The 26,905-nt window shown below is 39.4% G+C and overlaps 1 protein-coding gene, 2 long non-coding RNA genes and 1 pseudogene across 3 annotated transcripts; 2 read left to right on the top strand and 2 right to left on the bottom strand.

The window, feature by feature from the left end:
* Nucleotides 1-4,482: 4,482 nt before the first annotated feature.
* On the top strand, nucleotides 4,483-16,772 carry LOC131231135 (uncharacterized; annotated as a pseudogene).
* Nucleotides 6,565-6,958, bottom strand: LOC131231141 (uncharacterized). Its single transcript, XR_009164219.1, has 3 exons — nucleotides 6,906-6,958; nucleotides 6,719-6,798; nucleotides 6,565-6,615 (listed from the first exon to the last, which is right to left on the bottom strand). It is a non-coding gene; the product is annotated as an uncharacterized LOC131231141 (long non-coding RNA).
* A 1,637-nt stretch (nucleotides 16,773-18,409) lies between the features above and the next one.
* On the top strand, nucleotides 18,410-26,621 carry LOC131231134 (uncharacterized). Its single transcript, XM_058227225.1, has 5 exons — nucleotides 18,410-18,627; nucleotides 18,772-18,986; nucleotides 24,059-24,229; nucleotides 24,753-24,988; nucleotides 26,206-26,621. The coding sequence occupies exons 1-5, from the start codon at nucleotides 18,558-18,560 to the stop codon at nucleotides 26,468-26,470; spliced, it is 957 nt and encodes a 318-aa protein (XP_058083208.1). The 5' UTR covers nucleotides 18,410-18,557; the 3' UTR covers nucleotides 26,471-26,621.
* LOC131231140 (uncharacterized) lies at nucleotides 23,437-23,854 on the bottom strand. The gene is made up of 3 exons (XR_009164218.1): nucleotides 23,768-23,854; nucleotides 23,581-23,660; nucleotides 23,437-23,478 (listed from the first exon to the last, which is right to left on the bottom strand). It is a non-coding gene; the product is annotated as an uncharacterized LOC131231140 (long non-coding RNA).
* Nucleotides 26,622-26,905: the final 284 nt, after the last annotated feature.

Here is a 26,905-nt window from a genome sequence, read left to right as displayed (position 1 = left end):
ACCTTTAATGTGGACTATCCATCACATGAGACCCAACTTCAAATTGGGCCTCCATCATGTGGGGCCCGCCTTGGATGTAGGCCATTCATCATAACGGGTTGACCTTTAATGTGGACCGTCTATTACGTGGGGCCTATCTTAATGTGGGTCATCCATCATGTGTAGCCTACCATCAATGTTAATTGTCTATCATCCACCTTCAATGTCCACCACCCATCATGCGGAGCCCACCTTTGGTGTGGACCGTCCATTGTGTGGGCCCTACATTTGAAGTAAGTCATCCATCATCATGTGGGGTTTGCCTTGATGTGGGCCATTCATTATTAGGGGCCGACCTTTGATGTGGACCATCCATTATGCGGGCCTGCCTTCATGTAGGCCATCCATCATGTGGGGCCTACCTTCAATGCATTGCCCATCATGTGGAGCCCACCTTTGATGTGGACCATCCATCATGTGGGTTGTCCATCATGAGGGGCCACTTTAGATGGGAGCCCTTCATCATTGGGGTGGACATTTAATATGGACCGTCCATTATGTGCGCCCACCTTGATGTGAGTCATCCATCATGTGACGACTTCCCAAAAAATGTTGTCCTCACACCTCCGCATGCATGGGTCCTTTCTTAGTGACCCGAACAGCTCATCTGGTGGCCCTCTCTACAGACATCAAATGAGTGGCTTGTGCTGTTGTGCTTAATGAAAGAACACCATTGGGCTTTGGAATTTTAATTAGAGGTGGGCATCGGACCGAGTCGGATTGGATTGGGTCCAACCCGATTCGGTCCGAAATCTAGCTGGGCTGACCCGCACCCGATCCGATCCGGGACTGAGTTCGGGACATAGGACTCGAACCGATCCGACAAACGGTTGGCCTAACTCGAATCGAGTTCGACTTGGTCAGGGAAACCAAGTCGGATCAGGTTGGGTGCGATTCGGATCGGCTTTTTTAATGGTAAAAATCAATATCCTCGTTGCTATTTTCGGTGTGGTCCATTTGAGCTTTAGATATGATTCATTTTTTTTTCCAAATGATCTGAAATGATCATGAAAAATGGATGAACGGTATGGATATAATAAATACATCATTGTGAGGCCCATTAATATTGATATCATTTGAGCCATTTGTATAACTCGGAGCTCGAGGCGCTACAGCTGTGAACGTGCTGTGCACGACAGTTGCCTGTAACGTGTTGTGCACGAAATGCCTGCTTTGATGTGAGTAAGTTCTGTAGGTCTGATCATGGGATATGTGTTATATCCAAACCGTCCATCCATTTGGCGAGCTCGTTTTAAGGCGTGAGATGAAAAATAAGATAGATCTAACCATCAGGTGGACCACACTGGAAAAAGTAGTGGGGATTGAACGTCTACCATTGAAAGCCTTTTTGTGGTCACAATCTCACAGAAGTTTTGGATTAATTTGAAATTTGTTTTGCCTCTTAATTCAAGTCTTTGTGACCTTATGAACAAATTGGATGGAAAATAAACATTATGGTGGGCCCTACGAATTGTTTAATGGTGAAGATCATTCTTAGCTGCTATTTGTGGTGTGGTCCAGATGATCTTTGGATATATATATTTTTAAAAGATAATACTCTATAATGATCTCTAAAACCATATGAATGTTGTATATATAATAAATAAATCACTGTGGGGCCAATATAACTTTGATCTCCTTTGAACCGTTTGTATAACTCGGAGCTCAAGGAGTGTCAGTGCTAGTCTTGGCACGACATGTGCCTGTGGCTATAGCATATGGTAGCAGCTATATAACTGTGTATGGTACACCAAGGAATATCTTCTTATTATGCTGAGTAAACTCTGTTGGGACCCACCATGAATGCATTTAGTTTATCCACGCCGTCCATTCGTTTTTTAAGATCATTTTAGTGGTTGAACCTAAAATTGATGCTTATCCAAAGCTCAAGTGGACCATACCACAGGAAAAAGTAGAATTATTAATAAGAATCACTCCGGATTGGGTCGGATCGGATCAGACCGGATTCATTCGGATCTCGTTTTCAGATTGGATCAGTTCAGATTGACCACGACCCGATCTCGAATCGAAAAAATGTCGGATCTGAATAGCTCTACCCGATCCGCACCGATCTAGGCCATCGGTTCGATTAAGAATAGGTTGGATTGAGTCTGATCCACCGGATTGGGTTAGATATGCCCAGCTTTAATTTTAATCGCTTGCTTACAGCTGAGGCGCGGACGGCAAGATGTTCTAATCTGCTGATTTTACCCCTACTGGAGTGCGTACTCGCGTGTGGTTTTCACTGGATAAGGTTCCACGCAATATCACCACTCATGACCACCCACCTAATCGAGAAATCACATCAAGTGAAAAACTCTCAATCATGCACGTCACGCCAACCATTATATATATTTTTATGTGAAAATTTCTCATAAATTCCAAATTTACCATCGGATTCTTTCATGAATGTTAATCCCGTCCATGGTCTTTCTTTTAAAAGTTAAAAGAAAAAAAGAAAATTTTAAGCTACACATTGTATGTGTACGATATCCTGTGACATCCCGTCTATGAAATATATGCACCCAATTATAATAATCACATGGACCAAAAGTCTTTTAGATTGAATCACTAGGTGACATCACAGGCATTTTGATATATATATATATTAAAATGGTGTTTATGATTTTTAATGGTGATGCTCACTTTATGTATAGATTGACTAATTTTTTAGTTCTTTTGATAATCATAGTGGATTACATCTATGGTACATGTTGGATAACATCCGAGTAACCGCAACTATAACTATCAGGTCATTCTCTCGATTCCTATCAGCAAAATTGAATAGCTCTAACACGTGATGATACCAATCCCTTTATTAAGATGGGCAGGCATTCCAGTCAAAACAAACTACCAAATAATCTGTCCTCGTAAGGACTATGCCAATGCCAATGACTCCCACCATTCAGAGATACTGTCCTGCTCACCAAAAATCAATCTCTGCAAGATGGACTCTTTGAGTTCAGAGTTGTAGCTGGTCTTCTAGAGGTCTCCGTCTCAGAGGTGGAGCCCAGAGCTACACCACTCAATCAGAGGCTCAACGATCATCTAGCCGAGGACTAGGATAAAAATGAATTTGAGCCACTTATCTACTAAATATGGTGCAGTCCGACGATAGTTGGGCATAGTATGAGCAATCCTCTTTAATGGCATGGTTTCCCGAAGACAATCTTTTCACCTCTTAAGCAAACGTATTTTACATGATGCAACTAAGAGCTTGTGCCATATCACGGTTTGAAATGTAAAGAACTTAGAATCTCTAGAATAAAATGCATTCTCTTGTGTTGTATTCTCATGTGTTTTTTTTTTTTTTTAATGGGTTAGCATGTTAGTACACACCCATGTCAGTTCACACACTCCATGTTAGCCACCCCCACTAGGGATCGATACCAAGACCTCAAGACCTCAAGTGTTGAAACGAGGTATCTCCACTCAGTCAGCCAGTTGAGCTATGGATCTGGGTGTATGTTTATATAATTTATGAATACTTATGAAATCCCCCAATGAAACAAACAAAATGTATCAGGAAATACGCTTTGACAGGTCCATTGTAATGCATCATTGTAATCAGCCTGTGCATTGGATGTGCCCTCCCATGTTAGGCGAAGTTCCTAGAAATTAACAATATTAGATGGGCCACGATGGGTAACAACCAGAGCAATGAAGACGGAGATGCCTCCTATATAAACTTTAAAATTGTGTGTAGGACCTAAATTGCTGCGCAGACTTGATGTGAGTTTTGAATCCAAAATGGATGGTCCAACATAAGCTCCAATTCCCATACGTTCAAACGGATATGATCATTCGACACAATCGCAATGCCTTCATAACTGAACTTGAATCCAAACAATGGACTATTTGTCCATCCGTCAAATGCCAAGTTGATTTTATTTACACTTAGTCTTATGCAAGTTACGTTATCCAGTAAGGAGTTGCCACATTTTGGTGCACTTGCAGGAATGGTGGGAGAAAAATGTACTCACACCAAAGGATTTGTCCATCCGTCAATGGACTATTTGTCCATCCGTCAAATGCCAAGTTGAACTTTGATTTTCACCTTGAACTGCATGATGATGAAATGGAATTTCAGATGCCTTATACCAGAGTGGATTTATCACAAACATAGCAGTGGTTCCCACCCACCATCCTTGCGCAGGAACTTCCTGTCCGAATAAGACTATGCCGGACACAATTCTTAATTACACCCGTTTAGCTCGACATAACAGGTATGGCCACGTGTGCGGATTTAAAAGCAACAGATAGTGGCAGCTCAAACTTTAGCCATGGTCTATCTTTGGCGGGACCTACATTTTGAACGGTTCTGATAATCCATTCACATGTCCCAACTAGCGGACAACAAATTCAATTCAATACAATAATAGTCCAAGTACTATAAGATGGGCCACAAAAAACAAATGTCCAGAAAAAGAACCCTTGAATTCGATAAGCATAGGAAGTCACTCGTAAGTCGTACCAAACACATGGGAAAATGCATCATCTTCTTCGTACCTCATAAAAATTCACTCCCTGCAACTCATCTTCAGTCTACTCGTCTTCCTTATCCGATTCATCGCTGATCTCCGTCTGAAGAATGGAGCAGATACAGCACAGACACGTCGACATAAGAGGACTCAAGCATCATATCGCCGAGATTGGAACCGGTGCAGAACTCAACTTCCCCTGTTTTTCTTTTGAAGTTTTTCTAGTTTTTTTCCGCTGCTTTCGTATAATAGTCTTTTCGGTGTTGTTGTTCAAGTGCAGGTTCTGTGGTGGTGGTTTTCTTGCATGGATTCCCTGAGATATGGTACACGTGGAGACACCAGATGATCGCAGTCGCTGATGCTGGTTTCCGGGCCATTGCTCCTGATTGCAGAGGCTATGGACTCTCCGAACAGCCTCCCGAACCGGAAAAAGCATCTTTCATGGACCTAGTTGAAGATCTCGTCGCCATGCTTGATTTGTTTGGCATCTCAAAGGTCTGATAGCCACAGAAATTATGTTTCTTTTTTTTTCTATTTTTTTTTTGGGCATTTAAGGAATTTATTAAAAGAAATGAAGAAATCGAAAGTTATTTAAAAAAAGAAGAAAGAAAGGGAATTTGAATTCACAAAAAATACTGGTTGATAAAATCTTTTTTGCTGGTCGTTTGGATGGCTGTAAATGGGGCAAGTTTGATGTAGAGTGGGCGGCAGACACTTTAATGGCAAAGATTGGAGGTGGAAATGATCTAGATCGTCAGAACCTTAAAACAGTTGTATCTCACAATCCGAGATTGGTTTTTCAACATATTACATATGATTTGGGGATAGGAGAACCTACTTAATCCAACCAACCCGGCCATGCCGGATTTGCAAGATTTCATCAGATCATTTGGTTTTTACTATAAATAGTAAGTTCTAGTTCGAGTATAACTTTGATCCTTTGAATAAAAGTTGTGCCCAACATGAAAATGGCTTAGAAAAGTTAAGAGAATAATGTGGTTGGGCCCAATTGGACACTTACTATTTTTGACCGAAGTCTAGTCGGAATAGAGGTCATCTATAAATAGTAAGTTTACTATTTATAGTAAGTCACGTTTTTAGGGTGTTTGAGTTGAAGTCTAAGTCTAAAACTCCATCTTAGGTTTGAGCTCATTATTTAAAGGGTTGTAATTTTGCTTTTATTATCAATCAATTTATTTTTAAAGTTATTAGAAATTATTTCTATTTTTATCCCTCGTGGATTCGAGGAAGCTCTGTGAGAAGTCCAGAGACTTCCGTAGATTCGGAGTAGTTATTCCCTGAGGAAGACGGTGATTGACCTCATAACGTCCCTCCCTGCGTCATAAAGTAAACATGTAAAGGAAATTGTAATCATTACATTTTTACACAGTAAAAGGCCCATTTCTACAGTAATGCCCCTGTAAAACAAACAATGGTATAATGTAATCATTGTAGTCAAATGTAAGTGATGTCTTTAGAGAGTGTTAGTGTATAGTGTATGTGGTTAGTGGACAATGATTACTTGTAAATCCTTTACAACTTACAACCAAACAGATTACTTGTAAGTAACTTTCACTGTAAATGATTTACACCTGCAAATCATTTACAGGCATCCAAATGACCTTTAAATATTTCTTTAATACGAATATCAGAAAAATGAAATGAAGAGTGTAGAGAAAGTAAACTTATCTCGTGGGTCCTTACTCTTACTCCGGTGGTAGACTCTCAGGAGTTTCAACACCTGGTTGAGGGTTCGAGTACCCATAGGTGGTGAAATTCCACTACGGCGTGAGTGTGTGGTGGTGTGTGTGCGTGTGTAAAAATTAAAATTAAAATTAAAATTTTTTAAAAAATGCATTGAAGGAATTTCAGTTTAAGCCATGCTCGAATCCAAGGTTACTTCAAACTAGAGGAATTTCGATTCAAAAAAATATGGTTGCTTTGTGATTTCTGAGTTGTTAATCAAATCTTTCGTAGTACAAAATATCTTTAACATAATGGAATATCAGAAAAACGAAAAGAAGAATGTAGAAAATGTAAACTTCTCTGCTCATCTGCATATGCCACTACAGTCTCCTTCCTGCTTCTGTATTTCCTTTTAGAATAACACAAAACATACAGAAAGATAGAGCATAAATCAGAGAAATAAAGGGGAAAAAAAAAACATTACTACTTTCAGTATGGATTTTAAGTTTTACTTGTACCAATGTAATTAGTCAGCTCAGGAGTTGAACTGTTGAATTGACAATGACAGACTCTCATAAGGTACCCAAATGCCCTGTCATCAAATTAGTGACAGGCATGAATCAATTAGTGATGGAAGGTAATGTCTGGTGGGCAGGGACGTTTGTAGAACTCTTGCCAATCTACCACTTAAAAGGCAACCTGAAATCGCTAGGAGAAAAGGCTAAGATGATGATGATGATTATGACTTTTCTTCTTCTTCTTTCTACATATGCCACTTTAATATAATGGAATATCAAAGAAAGATAAGTACATGTCAAAAGAAATGAAGAATCTAGAAAGAAAAATACATTCGATATGAGTTTTGAATTTTAAACTATGCCAGTCAACTCCATAGTTAATTGCTTATCCTATAATTGTTTACTTCCTTTCTTTCTTTTCTTACTCAAGAATCATTAACATGTTGATTTCTTGGTGATGATGGTGTGGAAGACTTTCCTTGTCTCAAAGGATTTTGGAGTCTTTACCGCTTCGCTATTCGTTGTCCTTCATCCAGAGAGGTTACTAGGATTCATAACACTAGGTGTGTCATTTATCCTTCCTGGTTCCAAAATCGTCAGCAAAGATCTCCCCAAAAGGCTTCTACATATCAAGGTGGCAGGTAATGTAGTTTCCCTTTTATTGTGCCGTCTTGGGAGTAATTGGTACTGAATGAAATGTGTTATGCTAATTGTTGGATCTGAAATCTGCTAGAGAACATTAAAGCTGCACACAACATTAGCCATACTGAAATTGAATTTGAAAAAAGAAAAAGAAAAAGTGGAAGCACTTGTGCAGATTTCACCAAACTAATGCAAATGATGCTTGTCACCTTTAACGCATTGATTGCTTCTAACAGAAGCAAATCGGATTACCCTCGTGAGATGAGGGGACACACTCGGGGTGAGCGGCCCATGTGATTTGGGGCGCACGTAGGGGTTCGGCCGTGGTCCTAACCCATGCGATGTGGGGCCTGGGGTATGAGATAAAAAGGATTAATTCGCCATACTCTAACATTCGAGCTTTTAGAGCAGATGGTTAATTGTCCCGCATCAAATTAGTATCAAAGTAGAGGTCTCGTGTTCAAGACTCCTCACTAGGGGTGATTAATGTAGGGGCATTTTCACACCGGCTCGAGTGGGGTCGCTTGTGGGATGCAGGGCACACTCGGGGTGGGTGTATCAAAGCGGGAGGTCTCGGATTCGAGACTCCTCACCGGGGTGATTAATGCGCATTTCATACCAAATTTGACGCAGGACGTGAATTTTAATATGATATGCAAGATTTCAGGCTTAGATCACACCAATTCTGAAACAATCACACAAATTCCACATCCCACATGAAAATCCAAACATTCAATTAAAGGGGAATCTATGCGGGTCCAAGCCGATACAGGCTAGGACTGGACCAATAAAATTATAAGCCAAACGATGTCAAAGGAAAATAAAATCAACTACTCGTGCATAAAAATCAGTCCCTAATCCAAGGGATTCCCTAATTTCAATTCAAGGAACCCGAAGGTGATAAAAAAAGGCAAATCAATTAGGGATCATGTAATATAGAGTTAGGATTCATGCAAAGCGACTATGAGAGGATAAAAACCTGAGCCAAAAGATGATCCCGCGTGTGGACAGCAACAATGGCCTAGACGGACGTGCGTGTGATCCCGGCAGCACGTGTGTGGGGCCCACTATTCAAAAAAATGTCACCTTGGCCCTGGTCGACCAGGGATGTCTCTTATCCTTAATCAGCCAATCAAGAGCAGAATCCTACAATGATCCACCAAAGCCTCTAATTCCACTCGCCTCAATCAGTTGTTGGGTCTCACCCCGACTTTCATTTCCTGGGAGCTGTGGCTGAGCTGGAATGCTTCCAGATTCAACGGGGTGAACATGTCGGCTCGCCAGATTATCTCAAAAGTCACTAGGTGGCTGCAGGAAATTGGGAATCTTCTGCCGGACAGCTCCTCGCCTTCTTTCTCGGAAGCTATTTCCCTCCACTCCCTCCGCTTGAAAACCCCCCCCAGCCCCCAATCCGGGTAAATCGGTTATAGTTAAATGGACCAAGCCTCACAGCGGCTGGGTTAAGCTCAATACTGATGGATCCTCTCGTGGCAACCCAGGAGAGAGCGGCGGTAAGGGCATTTGCAGTGACTCTCAGGGCCGTCTCATCTTTGCCTTCCACAGGAGATACGGCAGGGCAACAAATACAATGGCAGAAGCTCGGGCAATGCGTGATGGCATTGTTATTTGCGCCAATTTGGGACTGTCGCATGTTGTGGTTGAGTCAGATTTAAGGATTATTGTTGAAGCAGTTGCAAACCCCATGGCTCTCTCCCCCCTTTCCCCCGGAATATTTGGTATGTCATGGGCTCCATTCTTCAGTACAGTCGCGCTATTCACCTCTCCTTTCGTCACATCTATAGGAAAGGTAATTCGGTAGCGGACGCCTTGGCCAGAATGGCTACGGATGGGTGTCTCAACCATCTGTATACGGCCCATGCAGACCTTCCTTGTAGCATTAGGGGCTCTTTGGTCCTTGAAAATGCGGGGATTGGTATCATTAGATCTTCTTAGCTCCCTTTGTGGCTTGTCAGCGTGTAGCCTTTCTTTTCTGTTTTGGGGTATATGATAGATGGGGTTTGAGTCTTTTTGTTGGCTCCTGTCTGAATGGTTGTAATTAAAATAGGATTCTAGTGTGGTGAGGCCCATCTCCTTTTGTTGGGACCCACCTGTCGGTCTGTATTTTTCGGTGGTTACTGGAAAAAAAAAAGGATCGAAAATTGAAAAAATAAACCCACACTTTTCTATAATAGTTGTCAATGAACGTAACAAATCATGATGACCCTCCATCGAAAAAAACAGGCAATGGCCCCCATACATCAAAATGCATATAATCTAAAACCTTTTACAAACTTCTTCTTCTTCTTCTTCTTTTTAATTTTTTTTTAAACAACCTTGACTATTTACCATATATATAATGTTCGCATATACCAAAATCAATGCTTTTAAAAATAAAAATTAGAGAAAAATCAGAAAGTACCTTCATGCCCCGCTCGCTTATGTGCATAAGCGTGTATGCTACATACGTGCAGACATGAAACCGCTACAGCACTGCAGCTCCACTTGTTAAGTACTCCCGATCAACCTATAATGGTTTTCATTCCTCTGTGCCTTCATGACTATGAGTGCCACCTATGAAACTTTAAGGACACGATCAAAACCGGTGAACTTGTACCCTATAGTCTTGAGTGCATCCCATAGATATCAAACTCTTCCTTAAATTAGGAACGTGTCTCACTTCGGTCAAGAACGCTTCATGCCATCAAACAACTTGATGCACACTGTATCCAACGCCTACCACTTTACAAGCATTATCATTGTATTTGAATTCTCCTTTCTCGACTTAGGATTCTGACAATCTTTCTTCATGTGCCCGGTCATGTCACAATTCCAACACTTCAATTTGCCTTTTCCATTACCCTTAGATTCGGATGTCGATTATGAAGATCCACTGTCCCACTCAGAATTTCTCCCCCTTGTAACCAGTGCATCTATAGATGTACACATGTCACCATTTTTCTTTCTCATCGCCTTTAACTGAAGGGCTGAGATAACGGTGTCAACATTAATTGTCATTCTACCAATGTATAAAGAGTTCTTAAATGACTTATACGAAGCTGGGAGAAAATTCAACAATATACATGCATGATCCTCATCTTTCATCATTTCTTCTAGATTCAATAATTTGCAAATCAAATTGTTGAATTATTAATATGGTCGTCAATGTCAGCCTCCTCCACCATGTTCAATTGAACAATTGTATCTTCAAGTACAAACGATTTTCAAGAGATTTCTTCGGATATATATTTTCTAATTTTGCTCATGTACTTGCTACAGTTTTCTCTCTCATAACATTATAGAGGACCTCATCCGTTAAGCACAATTGGATAGAGGTTTTAGATTTTTTTATCCATCTTGTTCCATTATTCTTTTGTCATAGATTCCAGTTGCTTTTCAAGGAGAACTTCATCTAATCCTTGTTGAACTAGGATATCGTTCATCTTAACTTTTCATAGTTCAAAATTATTTTTACCGAATTATTTTTCTGCATCGAACTTCGGATTAGATGCCATTAATAAGTTGTTTTTAGATTCTATCTGCTTCCCAATGTTAGCTCTGATACCTCTTGTTGGAAACCATAGAAACACCCAGAGATAAATCAAGCAAAGTACACGCAATCACATAATGAAGTCCAAACAAGAACAATCCGAATTTAAGTGGAAAAACCTTTGTGGAAAAAAACCACAACACAAAGCAACGAATAATGCACTAATGCACTATATAAGCGAAGTTACTTAGAGATAGAGTCTTACATAAGATAGTTTAATTTTCAAAAGATTAGGTATATTGTTACCAGGTTGGTGTAACAAGAACATGCTGTAACGTATAAATATAATATTTCACACCTTCGTGTGTTAAATCCCAAAAGATTAGGTATACTGTTACCAGCCGGTTGGTGTAACAAACAAATTCAGCAATATATATAAATATAATATTTCACTCCTTCATGTTATATGCCATCCAAAGTTGAAACTTTACAGTAGCTGGCCATTATATTTTAACGCCATCCAAACCGTTCACGAGGTTATTAACCCTATGATAAACTGTAGGCACAAATATAAACCTAACATAAAGACCTGTAGGCCCCACAAAGTTTCCAATGATGGGCTTTCAATCTCCGCTGTTTTGGGTTTTGGATCCGCCTGATTTGTAGACTTCTGTCTTATTATGAAAATGAGAAACTGACGGACTGAATGGATTTGCATGGAAAGGGGCAGATTGAGTGCTTCCACGAGTAAGTTAGAGATAGACAATACTGTCAGGGGCTCTGTGGGGCCTACTGTCATGTATATGTTATATCCACGCCGTCTATCCATTTTGAAAGATCATTTTAAGGGCATGAGATCGAAAAAGAAGGCAGGTCGAAGATTCAACTGAACCACGCCACAGGAAGCAGTGAGGATTGAAATCCTACCGTTGAAAACTTCTTGGGGGTCACGGAAGTTTTGGATCAAGTTGATATTTATGCTTTCTCTTTGTACATGTCTACGTGACCTTATGAACAGGTTGGATGGCAAATAAACATCACGGTGGACCCTAGAAAGTTTTCAACGGTAGGAATTTAATCCCCACTGCTTACTATCGTGTGGTCCCATTGAGCCTTCGATCTGCCTACTTTTTGAGTTCAACCTTAAAAATGATATTTCAGAATGGATGAACGGCGTGGATAAAACATATACTTCATGGTGGGCCTCACAGATCCCCTGACAGGGCTTTCACGAGGTTCTGGTTAGTGTAGTACCCAATCCACGCCCATCAGATCTGCCTACTTGATGTACTTGTTGTAAATACTCCAACGCCGATCCAGCCGTTATTCCAGCTTTTGATTGAACGTCCACCGTTAACGATTGGCTATGAATAGGAGAAGGAAGACGCGTAGATTCACAAGGAGTTGCGGAGAGTGATTTTTATCTTCGCAATTTCCATTCGTTTGGGACGAGTATTCTTGTGCTAGTCGGTTTTTAAAATTGTCTTTGCTTAGGTACACCTATTTTTCCGGATAATCACGTCTGCGTGACCCACTCCTGTAGTCTGTAGTCTGTGGAGTACCAAAATGAATTTGTATTCTGCTAGTTGGGACATGTGAATGGATGATCAGAACCGTTCAAAATGTAGGTCCCGCCAATAGACTATGTGAAAGGCTCGAGTTGCCGCAGTCGATTTTGGTTATTTGATCTCTGAACAGATAGTCGGCCATTTACATTCATGTACAACGGTAAATGGCCCATGTTCTGAGGTGGGTTTTTGCAATGATCCGTATAGCGATCTCCTTTGAACCGTTCGTACAACTCAGAGAGTTCGCTAGTCTTCGCACGACACGTACCCACACAGCCAATCCGCTTCCAATTCTTACAATGATCCACGTAGCCCAGTTGCGGACCACGACTTCACTTGAGTAGTCCCAGGACTACCTGCCCATTTACCCTTTTTCTTCACTATTTCTGGTTGAGGATTGGATTTTCTTTCTAGTTGCAGATTGGTTACCTTACAAGATAACAATCACTACCTGCATGAGAAATGCATTTTATTACTACCTTACAAGATAACAATCGCTACCTGCAACTCCTCGTGAGTGTACTCGTCTTCCATCTCCAATTCATCGCCGATCACCATCCGAAGAATGGAGCTGATACAGCACAGGCACGTAGAGATAAGAGGACTCAAGTATCACATCGCCGAGATAGGAAGCGGTGCTGAACTCAACTTCCCCTGTTTTTCCTTTGGCAGTCTGCATATTTTCCTCTGCTTTTGTATAGTCTTTTTTAGTGTTCTTTTTCAAGTGCAGGTTCTGTGGTGGTGGTTTTCTTACATGGATTCCCTGAGATATGGTACACGTGGAGATACCAGATGATTACGGTCGCTAATGCTGGATTCCGGGCCATTGCTCCTGATTGCAGAGGCTACGGACTTTCCGAACAGTCTCCTGAACCGGAAAAAGTATCTTTCATGGACCTTGTTCAAGATCTCCTCACCACGCTTGGTTTGTTTGGCATCCCAAGGTCTGATTGCTACAGAGATTATGTTTCTTTCTTTCTTTTTTGTTTTTTTTTTTTTTTTGTTTTTAAAAAAAAAGCATTGAAGGAATTTCATTAAAAGACATGCTCGAATCCAAGGTTACTTCAAAACGAGGAATTTTAATTCAGAAAAATATGGTTGCTTTGTGATTTTCTGAGTTGTGAATAAAATCCTTCTTAGTACAAAATGTCTTTAATATAATGGAATATCAGAGAAATGAAAAGATGACTGTAGAAATTGTAAACTTCTCTGTCCTTCTGCATATGCCACTTCAGTCTCCTTCCTGCTTCTGTATTTCCTTTTAAAATAACACAAAACATGTAGAAAGATAGAGCATATATACATCAGAGGAATTAGGGAAGAAAATAGAAAAAAATTAAATAAATAAAATATTGCTTTCAGTATTAATTTTAAGTTTTACTTGTACCAATGTAATTAGTCAGATTAGAAGTTGAACTGTTGAATTAACAATGACAGACTCTCATAAGGTACTCAAATGCCTTGTCATCAAATTAGTGACAGACATGAATCAATTAGTGATGGAAGGTAATGTCTGGTGGGCAGGGACGTTTTTAGAACTCTTGCCAATCTACCACTTAAAAGGCAACCTGAAATCGCTAGGAGAAAAGGCTAAGATGATGATGATGATTATGACTTTTCTTCTTCTTCTTCCACCTCTTTTTTGTTCTTTCAATATAGAAATCAAAGAAGGATAAGTACATGTCAAAAGAAATGAAGAATCTAGAAAGAAAAATACATTCGATATGAGTTTTGAATTTTAAACTATGCCAGTCAACTCCATAGTTAATTGCTTATGCTATAATTGTTTACTTCCTTTCTTTCTTTTCTTACTCAAGAATCATTAACATGTTGATTTCTTGGTGATGATGGTGTGGAAGACTTTCCTTGTCTCAAAGGATTTTGGAGTCTTTACCACTTCGCTATTCACTGTCCTTCATCCAGAGAGGTTACTGGGATTCATAACATTAGGTGTGCCATTTATCCTTCCTGGTTCCAAAACCGTCAGCAAAGATCTCCCCAAAGGCTTCTACATATTGAGGTGGTAGGTATTGTAGTTTCCCTTTTATTGTGCCGTCTTGGGAGTAATTGGTACTGAATGAAATGTGCTATGCTAATTGTTGGATCTGAAATCTGCTAGAGAACATTAAAGCTGCACACAACATCAGCCATACTGAAATTGAATTTGAAAAAAAAAAAAGTGGAAGCACTTGTGCAGATTTCACCAAACTATGGCAAATGATGCTTGTCACCTTTAACGCATTGATTGCTTCTAACAGAAGCAAATCGGAATTTCTCTGTAATGTAGCTGTTAGAAATTCCATGGGTTTCAACTTTCTACACCTTAAAATCAAGGGTCGTAATCCTTCATGGTACCCTTTCTACAGTTGAGTGAAATGGCAACCTTTCATGAACAATTAGCAAGGGTTGTGACTCTCCATGCTCCATGGGCACTTTGGTAATTCAGCTGTAGAAGGGAATATGTACTATTTAATCTCTTGCTTTTTTCAACCTTGAAAAATCCATCCACTCATGTCAATATTGCCGAGATGCTTATTTTTACAGGAGCCTGGAAGAGCTGAAGCAGATTTCGGACGGTTTGATGTCAAGACTGTAGTGCGTAACATTTACATTCTCTTCTCCAAAAGTGAAATCCCGATAGCTAGGGAAGATCAGGAGATCATGGACCTGGTTGATCCAACCACTCCTTTACCGCCTTGGTTCACGGATGATGATCTGACAGCTTATGCAATGTTATATGAGAAATCTGGATTCCGTTTACCATTGCAAGTGCCATATAGGTTAGTAGGGCTCTCAAACTCCTAAGCAGAAAATGAACTTCAACTAAATTATGACAGCTAGCATTAGTTGTGTTTTTAGTCTTCTGTCAATCTTAGGTGCATTTGAAAGTCACCCCAAAATGGCATTTAGTTGAATATGTTGGTAGAGCCACCTTGCTTTGAACTTCCCAAGCATTTTAACTGAGCAGAAGTGAAAGTCAGACATGCAGTTTATCAGTTTTCCACTTTTCCACCCCTAAATGATAAATCCATTCGTTTCATGCTACTTCAGGACGAATTGAAACATTAAGTTCCTAGAAAATCTTTTCTAACTGATCCCGAGATACTTTCAAGTCTCCAAATATACCTTGCTAATATAATTAGGGCATGAGCAGTTGCATGACTACTACTAATATTGAGGGGTGTACGGCCGGGCCAAAAAACAATACATTATGGGATGTATTGGACTGTATCAGCCAGAATTGTTTTGGCCAAATTTTTTCGAAAATTTATTGGGAAAATTGGAAAGAAATGTAAAACGGTAGAACTTATCTATAGTTTTTTTGTTTTTTTTTTAAATTACTTCTCCTTACAATGCATTCAATGGTTTATTTAGACCATTCTGTAGTAAAAAGTTTGTCAGCATGACCTGCTGAAAGCCAACCAAATAGGCCCTAATCGAACACATCAAGCATGATTTGGTGGATTAGGCCCATTACATTAAAATACAGCAAACAAAAAATGAAAAATAAATTGAAAAGAAGTAATGATTTGTCATTTTCCCAAAATGGTTCATTCCACTTCAAATTGCAATTCCCGCTCAAATCATGTGTTTTTTTTAATATCCCCCAAATAGGCCTCAATCTAGCCTAAAATGAGTTTCTAAGCTTTGTCCATGGTTGAAATGAATAAGAAGTATAGGATGAGGGAAAATTAGAAGAAGAAGAAAAAAGAAAGTCGAAAGAGGGCCTTTATGGTTGCATAGGCACCAATATGGTTCATATCAACATGAATCAGCTGATACAACCCTTTTCTTTAATGAGACCAATGCACCCCATTCTCGTAATGCGAGTGATCGATATGGTTGCTAGATGGCCAATAATGACTCCTATGCAGGATATTTACAATTGTTGAATACTGCATAAAAGATGATGGGAAGTGTAAGTTCTCTATATTATGCTCACAAATTTATATCACTCAATCACTAAAAATTTTGCGGGCTTCCATTAGGACGATGAATGAAGAACTGGGTATGAGTATAACAGAACCCAAAGTTCAAGTTCCTGCGCTGCTGATCATGGGCGAGAAGGACTATGTCTTCAAATTCCCAGGAATTAGGGACTCCATAAAGAGCGGAAAGGTGAAGGAGAATGTCCCGGAGTTGGAGATCACATTCATTCCTGAAGGATCCCATTTCGTTCAGGAACAGTTTCCAGACCAGGTGAACAAGCTCATCATCAGCTTCCTCAAAAAGAACTCTACTGCAGGAAAGTGATCCTAATATCCTGTCCTAACATGTTTGTTTGGTATACTTGGGATGGTCATATAGTGGTATGAATAAATCATATTCTCATGACAGCCTGTTTTATGAACTTTGATTTTCACCTTGAACTGCATGATGATGAAATGGAATTTCAGATGCCTTATATAGTTTGTTACTATGAAAACTTGTGAATGAATATCATAGAGAAAACATCCAAGGTCTAGCATGGCAAAGGATCAACGTGCATAAATCTCATTGCAGTCCAATCATTATTAAATGATGAGATGTGGGCCCACCACATCCCTAGTGATTTTGGAATGTGGTGATCTTTCAGAGTGGATCATTCATCTAAGTTGAAGTAAAAATTTGAGACAGGATTCGAGTTTGTAGTTCAGTGGCAGATAGATTACGTTCCAAAACATTGAGGTCCCAGATTTACCTGCAGCTTTCCTATAAAAAATAAAATGATAATAAAAATAACTTTCCAATCAGCTGGTTCGCGCATGTAAACACCACCCATCTGGTAGCCTTCTCTATAGACATCCGCTGAATGGCTTCTGCTCAATGAAAGAACAGTACCACTGGGAATTTAAATTTTTATCATGTGCTTACACTAGAGGTGAGGGTGGCAAGATGTTCCAATCCGGCCGCTGACTATTATATAAAAAGGGTAAAGGGCAGGTATTCCGTTGACTACTCAAGTGAAATTGTCCTCCAAAATGGGCCATGTGGATCACTGTAAGAACCCACCTCAGCATACTTACAGTGATGATCTTGGAAGAATTATCACAAGGGTAGGCACTCTAGGTGAACTCAAGGGCCTCTTTGGCACAGACTTGTATGGGTAACATTTAGTTGGTTATAAATTCAATCCTTCCAAATACTGGAAAGGACTGCACTAATCCAAGTATCATGCCATCCAGTCCCACCAGGAGATACAGTGAAATTTCTCATGGATTTTTTAATGAATTACATCTGTGGCCTCACGTATTTTATCCACGACGTGCATCCATATGCACCCGGCCCATCCAACCCTTGGATTGGTCTGATTTCCGGGTTTCATGGTGACAACAAGACCGCGTATTGAGGTATGTTTGGGATCTTAAAAACGCAAGTGGGTTGCACGAGAGGAAACAGTGGGTTTTCAGCGAGCACAGTTGAAAATTTATACTGGAGATAAAAAGTTTTGTATCAGCCTAAATTTATTGTGTTTTTACTTCATTCAAGTGGGAATAACCTTATAAGCGGCTTGGATGACATCTAAACATCGAGGTGGAGCCCAGGAAGGTTTTAACGGTAGAAATTTCTTTCCCCAATTTTCCATCTCGTGAGTCCCATTTGAGTTTTTAATTCTCCTAATTTTTCGTCACAATTCATGAAATAAGCTCACAAAACACGGATGGACGGAGTGGATTTATCACAAACATAGCAGTGGGTCCCACCCACCATCCTTGCGCAGGAACTTCCTGTCCGAATAAGACTATGCCGGACACAATTCTTAATTACACCCGTTTAGCTCGACATAACAGGTATGGCCACGTGTGCGGATTTAAAAGCAACAGATAGTGGCAGCTCAAACTTTAGCCATGGTCTATCTTTGGCGGGACCTACATTTTGAACGGTTCTGATAATCCATTCACATGTCCCAACTAGCGGACAACAAATTCAATTCAATACAATAATAGTCCAAGTACTATAAGGTGGGCCACAAAAAACAAATGTCCAGAAAAAGAACCCTTGAATTCGATAAGCATAGGAAGTCACTCGTAAGTCGTACCAAACACATGGGAAAATGCATCATCTTCTTCGTACCTCATAAAAATTCACTCCCTGCAACTCATCTTCAGTCTACTCGTCTTCCTTATCCGATTCATCGCTGATCTCCGTCTGAAGAATGGAGCAGATACAGCACAGACACGTCGACATAAGAGGACTCAAGCATCATATCGCCGAGATTGGAACCGGTGCAGAACTTCACTTCCCCTGTTTTTCTTTTGAAGTTTCCGTAGTTTTTTTTTTCTTTTCTTTTTTCTTCTTTTTTTTTTTCTTTTTTTTTTTTTCCGCCGCTTTCGTATAATAGTCTTTTCGGTGTTGTTGTTCAAGTGCAGGTTCTGTGGTGGTGGTTTTCTTGCATGGATTCCCTGAGATATGGTACACGTGGAGACACCAGATGATCGCAGTCGCTGATGCTGGTTTCCGGGCCATTGCTCCTGATTGCAGAGGCTATGGACTCTCCGAACAGCCTCCCGAACCGGAAAAAGCATCTTTCATGGACCTAGTTGAAGATCTCGTCGCCATGCTTGATTTGTTTGGCATCTCAAAGGTCTGATAGCCACAGAAATTATGTTTCTTTTTTTTTTTTTTTGGGCATTTAAGGAATTTATTAAAAGACATGAAGAAATCGAAAGTTATTTAAAAAAAGAAGAAAAAAAGGGAATTTGAATTCACAAAAAATACTGGTTGATAAAATCTTTTTTACTGGTCGTTTGGATGGCTGTAAATGGGGCAAGTTTGATGTAGAGTGGGCGGCAGACACTTTAATGGCAAAGATGGACTGGAGAAGGTTCGATCGGAGGTGGAAATGATCCGAACCGTCAGAACCTTAAATCAGTCCTATCTTGCAAACTGGGAGGAGTTTTTCGACATATTATATGTGATTTTTGGGGTAGGAGAACCTATTTAAGCCAACCAACCCCGCTATGCCGGGTTTCCCACGCTGGATTTGCGAGATTCCATCAGATCAATGGTCAAAAGTTCCATTTATTTTCGTTTTTACTATAAATAGTAAGTTTTAGTTCGAGTATAACTTTTCATCGTTTGAGTTATAGAAGTCGTGCCCAACATGAAAATGACTTTAAAAAGTTAGGAGAATAGTGTGGTTTGGCAAATTGGACACTTAGGGCTAGAAGTCTGAATCTGAATCTGAAGTCGGAAAACTAATAGTGAATCTTGAATAACTTGTTTGTTAACTAAGGTCTGCAATGTTTGAAATATATTAATTTGACACATTTACCCATATGAAACAATTGTGATTGAATCCCTACCTTTAAAAACTCCCTGAATTTCACTGAAATGTCTATTTGTCATCCAACCTATTGAAAATGTCACACAACTAGATGAAGAGATGACACAAATATCAACATGATCCAAAGCTTTTGTGGTCCAAAAGAATTTTTAAATGGTCAATCACCAATGTTTCCTATACAAAGGTCCATCTAAGATTTGAAGCTAATTTATTTTTTTGGATCATGCCCTAAAATAAGCTTTCAATATAGATGGACGGTATGGATGTAGTCACATATATCACAGTAGGCCCCACAGTCAGGGTCCCACCTACCTCGGTGGATCCCGGGTCGCACTAAATCCTCTCCCCCAGATTGGGGAGGCAGATTGGCTAGTTACCCTGCCACTAGCCAATGGCTATTGGTCAATGTTCTGTGGGCTCCACCATGATGTATTCATTTCATCCGCTTTGTCCATCCATGTTTGCAGGTCATTTTATGGCATGATCCCAAAAATGAGGTATATCCAAATCTCAAGTGGATCAAATCATAGGAAACAATGTTGATTGATTGCCCACCATTAAAAACTTATTGAGCCCACAAAAGTATTGGATCAAGTTGATATTTGTTTTTCCCTTCAATCCAGGTCTGTATGACCTAATCAACAGGTTTGAGGTCACATAAACATTACAGTGGTCACTAAGAGATTTTTGATGGTGGGCGCTTAATCACTATTGTTTTCTTTTGTTGTGGTCCACCTGAGATTTACATATGCCTCATTTTTTATATCAATGATCTATTAAATGATTTTTAAAAATGGATGAATGATGTAGATGAAACACATATATCATGGTGGGCCCATAGAGCACCGACCACTAGCCACTCGGCTAGTGGCACCGTCACTGGCCAAACCACGTCCCGAGGTGTGAGCCAGATTTCATAGGAAAACCTTTCCCAAAAAGTCCACCGCTGGAAATCTAGGTGGGCCCCACCGTGATGTTTGTGTGAAATCCATCCCGTCCATCCATTTTGTGACATCATTTTAGGACAGTGCTAAAAATGACCCATATCCAATACTCAAATGGGCTGAAAATGTGATGATTGGATGCCCATAATTAAAATATTCGTGGGGCCACAGAAGTTTTTAATCATGCTAATATTTGTGGTTTGAGTTCATCTCACTAGGAATGACAATATGAACGGTATTGATGACATGTAAACATCACTGTCAACCTCGGGCAGGTTTCAACGACAGGAATTTTCCTACCCACCTTTTCCTTTAGTGCAGCCCACTTAAGTCTTGTATCCCCCTCATTTTTTGTCTCGAGTCCTAAAATGATCTCAAAACACGAATGAATAGATTAGATTTATCACAAACATAATGGTGGGCTCCACCTAAGATTCTAGCACAGGAACTTCCTTCGAAAGGCATTTGCACATAATTCGCACCCCAAATATGGGAGGGGATTGCGTACTATCCCACCAAGATCTACCTAAATATGGACAATTAAGGGCTTTGTGAGGCCTACCATGATATATATGTTTTATTCATACCGTCCATTCATTTTTTCATATTATTTTAGAAATTAAGACAAAAAACAAGGCAAATCTAAGGCTTAAGTGGGCCACACTACAAGAAACTGTGGGAATTGGTTGCCTATCATTGAAAACTTCTTGGGGCTACATAAGGCTCTGATCAAGCTGATTTTTGTGTTTTTCCACCATCCAAGTCTGTGTAAACTTATAAAGAGATTTGATGGCAACTAAGCTTCACGGTGGACATCAAGAAGGTTTTAACGGTAGTCGTTCTTGTCCCACTACTTTATGCGGTGTGGTTGACTTGAGCTTTGGGTGTGCATCTTTTTTTGGATCATGCTTTAGAATGATATAGAAAAGTTGATAAACGGTGTGGATCTAACACATAAATCATGGTGGGCTTAGAGAAGTGCTCCATGTTAAAAGTTTGGATGTGTATAATGCAAGGGAGAAAATCTTTGTCGCAAGGGACAATTTTGAATTAAAAAAATAAAATAAAATAAAATAAAATAAAAAATCATGGAGCGCATTCTTGATTCCCCGTTAAGCTAGACTCCTATCACGGAAAAATTTCAGCATAAAATGGTGGAGTGCTTTCCTTCTTCCGCGTTAACAAACACCACTAAACATGGAACATTTTCCAAATTCCATGTTAAGTGCAAAAATTCAGTGTTAACAAACAGTTCCTTACTATTTTTGGCTGAAAACCATGAAGTTTAGTAGGAATAGAGGACATCAATAAATAATAAACTTACTATTTATAGTATGTCACGTTTTTAGGGTGTTTGAGTTGGAGTCTAAGTCTAAAACTCTGTCCAGGTTCGAGCTCATTATTTAAAGGGCTGTAATTTCATTTTTTTTTTAAAAATCATCAATCAAATTATTTTGAATTTATTAGGAATTATTCCTGCTTTTATCCCTCGTGAATTCGAGGAAGCTCTGTGAGGAGTCCAGAGAACTCTGTGGATTCGTAATAGTTATCCCCTCAAGAAGATGGTGGCTGACCTCATCACATCCCTCCTTGTGCCAAAGTTGTAAATGATTTGCAGGAAAATCAGTTACACTCTATGTTTGGAGACCTTTTTAACCTGTAAATGATTTACAACATTAATCCCTATTTCATTTACAGGAAAGAAGGTGGGATTTCATTTATAGCCTAACGGCTATATTTTCAAAGATTCTCTCTATTTACATGAGTTAAACAATTTACAAGCTATCCAAACACAGACAATGATTTGCCTATAAAACATTTACAGCTTACAGCCAAACTGGACATGCTATAAATGGTTTATACCTGTGAATCATTTACCACCCAAATCATTTAGGGCGTGTTTGGGGCATGGCATTGGGAAGGATTAGGTGGGATGGGATTCAAAAAACATAATTATTACCCATGGCAGGGATTGTCCCCTCTTGCCATGGGATAAGCTTAATTCCATGCTTTGTTGGTAATACGGTGGTACATTGAATGGATATACCCACCATCATTTGAAACTATTGAGAATAACACACATGTGTTATATCTAAACCGTTCATTTGTTTTGTAACCTCATTTTATGGCATGGGCTTAAAAATGAGGCAGATCCAAAACTTATGTGGCCCCAAAGAAGTTTTCAACGGTAAGTATTCAATCCCCGTTGCTTTCTATGGTGGGGTCCACTTGAGCTTTAGATCTGCCTGATTTTTTGGCCCATGCTCTAAAATGATCTTGAAAAATGGGTGGACGGTGTGGATATAGCCCACACGTCATGGTGGGACCTACACAACTTGCTAATATTGAGTGAAATTGGCACAGAACCCAATGCAATTCCATCTGATCTAATTCCAAGCTTTTCCATTCTTCCCAAACATGGAGTGGAATTGGCACAGGACCAGATGCAATTCCATCCCACCTAAGCCCATCTAATACCATGCCCCAAACACGCCCTTACAAGCATCCAAATGATCCCTTGGTTAAAAATGTCTTTAATATGAATATCAGAAAAATGAAATGAAGAGTGTAGAGAAAGTAAACTTATCTGTCCTTTTTTTAAAAATGCATTGAAGGAATTTAGTTTAAGCCATGCTCGAATCCAAGGTTATTTCAAACATGAGGAATTTCGATTCAGAAAAATATGGCTGCTTTGTGATTTCTGAGTTGTTAATCAAATCTTTTGTAGTACAAAATATCTTTAACATAATGGAATATCAGAAAAACGAAAAGAAGAATGTAGAAAATGTAAACTTCTCTGCTCATCTGCATATGCCACTACAGTCTCCTTCCTGCTTCTGTATTTCCTTTTAGAATAACACAAAACATACAGAAAGATAGAGCATAAATCAGAGAAATAAAGGGGAAAAAAAAACATTACTACTTTCAGTATGGATTTTAAGTTTTACTTGTACCAATGTAATTAGTCAGCTCAGGAGTTGAACTGTTGAATTGACAATGACAGACTCTCATAAGGTACCCAAATGCCCTGTCATCAAATTAGTGACAGGCATGAATTGATTAATTATGGAAGGTAATGTCTGGTGGGCAGGGACGTTTGTAGAACTCTTGCCAATCTACCACTTAAAAGGCAACCTGAAATCGCTAGGAGAAAAGGCTAAGATGATGATGATGATTATGACTTTTCTTCTTCTTCTTCCACCTCTTTTTTGTTCTTTCAATATAGAAATCAAAGAAGGATAAGTACATGTCAAAAGAAATGAAGAATCTAGAAAGAAAAATACATTCGATATGAGTTTTGAATTTTAAACTATGCCAGTCAACTCCATAGTTAATTGCTTATCCTATAATTGTTTACTTCCTTTCTTTCTTTTCTTACTCAAGAATCATTAACATGTTGATTTCTTGGTGATGATGGTGTGGAAGACTTTCCTTGTCTCAAAGGATTTTGGAGTCTTTACCGCTTCACTATTCGCTGTCCTTCATCCAGAGAGGTTGCTGGGATTCATAACATTAGGTTTGCCATTTATCACTCTTGGTTCCAAAACTGTCGGCAAAGATCTCCTCCCTGAAGGCTTCTACGTATCGAGGTGGCAGGTATTGTAGTTTCCCTTTTATCATGCCGTCTTGGGAGGAATTGGTGCTGAATGAAATATGCTATGCTAATTGTTGGATCTGAAATCTGCTAGAGAACATTAAAGCTGCACACAACATCAGCCATACTGAAATTTAATTTGGAAAAAAAGAAAAAAAGAGTGGAAGCACTTATGCAGATTTCACCAAACCAAGGCAAATGATGCTTGTCACCTTTAATGCATTGATTGCTTCCAACAGAAGCAAATCGGAATTTCTCTGTAATGTAGCTGTTAGAAATTCCATGGGTTTCAACTTTCTACACCTTAAAATCAAGGGTCGTAATCCTTCATAGTACCCTTTCTACAGTTGAGTGAAATGGCAACCTTTCATGAACAATTAGCAAGGGTTGTGACTCTCCATGCTCCATGGGCACTTTGGTAATTCAGCTGTAGAAGGGAATGTGTACTATTTAATCTCTTGCTTTTTTCAACCTTGAAAAATCCATCCACTCATGTCAATATTGCCGATATGCTTATTTTTACAGGAGCCTGGAAGAGCTGAAGCAGATTTCGGACGGTTTGATGTCAAGACTGTAGTGCGTAACATTTACATTCTCTTCTCCAAAAGTGAAATCCCGATAGCTGCTGAACATCAGGAGATCATGGACCTGGTTGATCCATCCACCCCTTTACCACCCTGGTTCACGGACGATGATCTGACAGCCTATGCAACGTTATATGAGAAATCTGGATTCCGTTTACCATTGCAAGTGCCTTATAGGTTAGTAGGGCTCTCAAACTCCTAAGAAGAAAATGAACTTCAACCAAATTATGACAGCCAGCCTTAGTTGTGTTTTTAGTCTTCTGTCAATCTTAGGTGCATTTGAAAGTCACCCCAAAATGGCATTTAGTTGAATATGTTGGTAGAGCCACCTTGCTTTGAACTTCCCAAGCATTTTAACTGAGCAGAAGTGAAAGTCAGACATGCAGTTTATCAGTTTTCCACTTTTCCACCCCTAAATGATAAATCCATTCGTTTCATGCTACTTCAGGACGAATTGAAACATTAAGTTCCTAGAAAATCTTTTCTAACTGATCCCGAGTTACTTTCAAGTCTCCAAATATACCTTGCTAATATAATTAGGGCATGAGCAGTTGCATGACTACTACTAATATTGAGGGGTGTACGGCCGGGCCAAAAAACAATACATTATGGGATGTATTGGACTGTATCAGCCAGAATTGTTTTGGCCAAATTTTTTCGAAAATTTATTGGGTAAATTGGAAAGAAATGTAAAACGGTAGAACTTATCTATAGTTTTTTTGTTTTTTTTTTTTTTTTTTAAATTACTTCTTCTTACAATGCATTCAATGGTTTATTTAGACCATTCTGTAGTAAAAAGTTTGTCAGCATGACCTGCTGAAAGCCAACCAAATAGGCCCTAATCGAACACATCAAGCATGATTTGGTGGATTAGGCCCATTACATTAAAATACAGCAAACAAAAAATGAAAAATAAATTGAAAAGAAGTAATGATTTGTCATTTTCCCAAAATGGTTCATTCCACTTCAAATTGCAATTCCCGCTCAAATCATGTGTTTTTTTTAATATCCCCCAAATAGGCCTCAATCTAGCCTAAAATGAGTTTCTAAGCTTTGTCCATGGTTGAAATGAATAAGAAGTAAAGGATGAGGGAAAATTAGAAGAAGAAGAAAAAAAAAAGTCGAAAGAGGGCCTTTATGGTTGCATAGGCACCAATATGGTTCATATCAACATGAATCAGCTGATACAACCCTTTTCTTTAATGAGACCAATGCACCCCATTCTCGTAATGCGAGTGATCGATATGGTTGCTAGATGGCCAATAATGACTCCTATGCAGGATATTTACAATTGTTGAATACTGCATAAAAGATGATGGGAAGTGTAAGTTCTCTATATTATGCTCACAAATTTATATCACTCAATCACTAAAAATTTTGCGGGCTTCCATTAGGACGATGAATGAAGAACTGGGTATGAGCATAACAGAACCCAAAGTTCAAGTTCCTGCGCTGCTGATCATGGGCGAGAAGGACTATGTCTTCAAATTCCCAGGAATTAGGGACTCCATAAAGAGCGGAAAGGTGAAGGAGAATGTCCCGGAGTTGGAGATCACATTCATTCCTGAAGGATCCCATTTCGTTCAGGAACAGTTTCCAGACCAGGTGAACAAGCTCATCATCAGCTTCCTCAAAAAGAACTCTACTGCGGGAAAGTGATCCTAATATCCTGTCCTAACATGTTTGTTTGGTATACTTGGGATGGTCATATAGTGGTATGAATAAATCATATTCTCATGACAGCCTGTTTTATGAACTTTGATTTTCACCTTGAACTGCATGATGATGAAATGAAATTTCAGATGCCTTATATAGTTTGTTACTATGAAAACTTGTGCATGAATATCATAGAGAAAACATCCCGAGTCTAGCATGGCAAAGGATCAATGTGCATAAATCTCATTGCAGTCCAATCATTATTGAATGATGAGATGTGGGCCCACCAAATCCCTAGTGATATTGGAATGTGGTGATCTTTCAGAGTGGATCATTCCTCTAGGTAAAAGTAAAAACTTGAGACGGGATTTGAGTTTGTAGCTCAGTGGTAGATAGATTGCGTTTCAAAACACCGAGGTCCCAGGTTTGCCCGCTTTC

Source organism: Magnolia sinica, chromosome 17, assembly GCF_029962835.1.
Source record: "Magnolia sinica isolate HGM2019 chromosome 17, MsV1, whole genome shotgun sequence".
NCBI lineage: Eukaryota > Viridiplantae > Streptophyta > Magnoliopsida > Magnoliales > Magnoliaceae > Magnolia > Magnolia sinica.
The sequence above is the reverse complement of the archived record's forward strand: the minus strand, read 5'-3'. Positions and strand labels throughout refer to the sequence as shown.

What these genes read in the sequence shown, in the direction of transcription:
- LOC131231134 (XM_058227225.1), top strand. Translation starts at nt 18,558, where the DNA reads ATGGAGCAGATACAGCACAGACACGTCGACATAAGAGGACTCAAGCAT. An exon ending in TCTACGTATCGAGGTGGCAG is followed by an intron (nt 24,230 to 24,752) that starts GTATTGTAGTTT and finishes TTATTTTTACAG; the next exon opens with GAGCCTGGAAGAGCTGAAGC. An exon ending in CCATTGCAAGTGCCTTATAG is followed by an intron (nt 24,989 to 26,205) that starts GTTAGTAGGGCT and finishes GGCTTCCATTAG; the next exon opens with GACGATGAATGAAGAACTGG.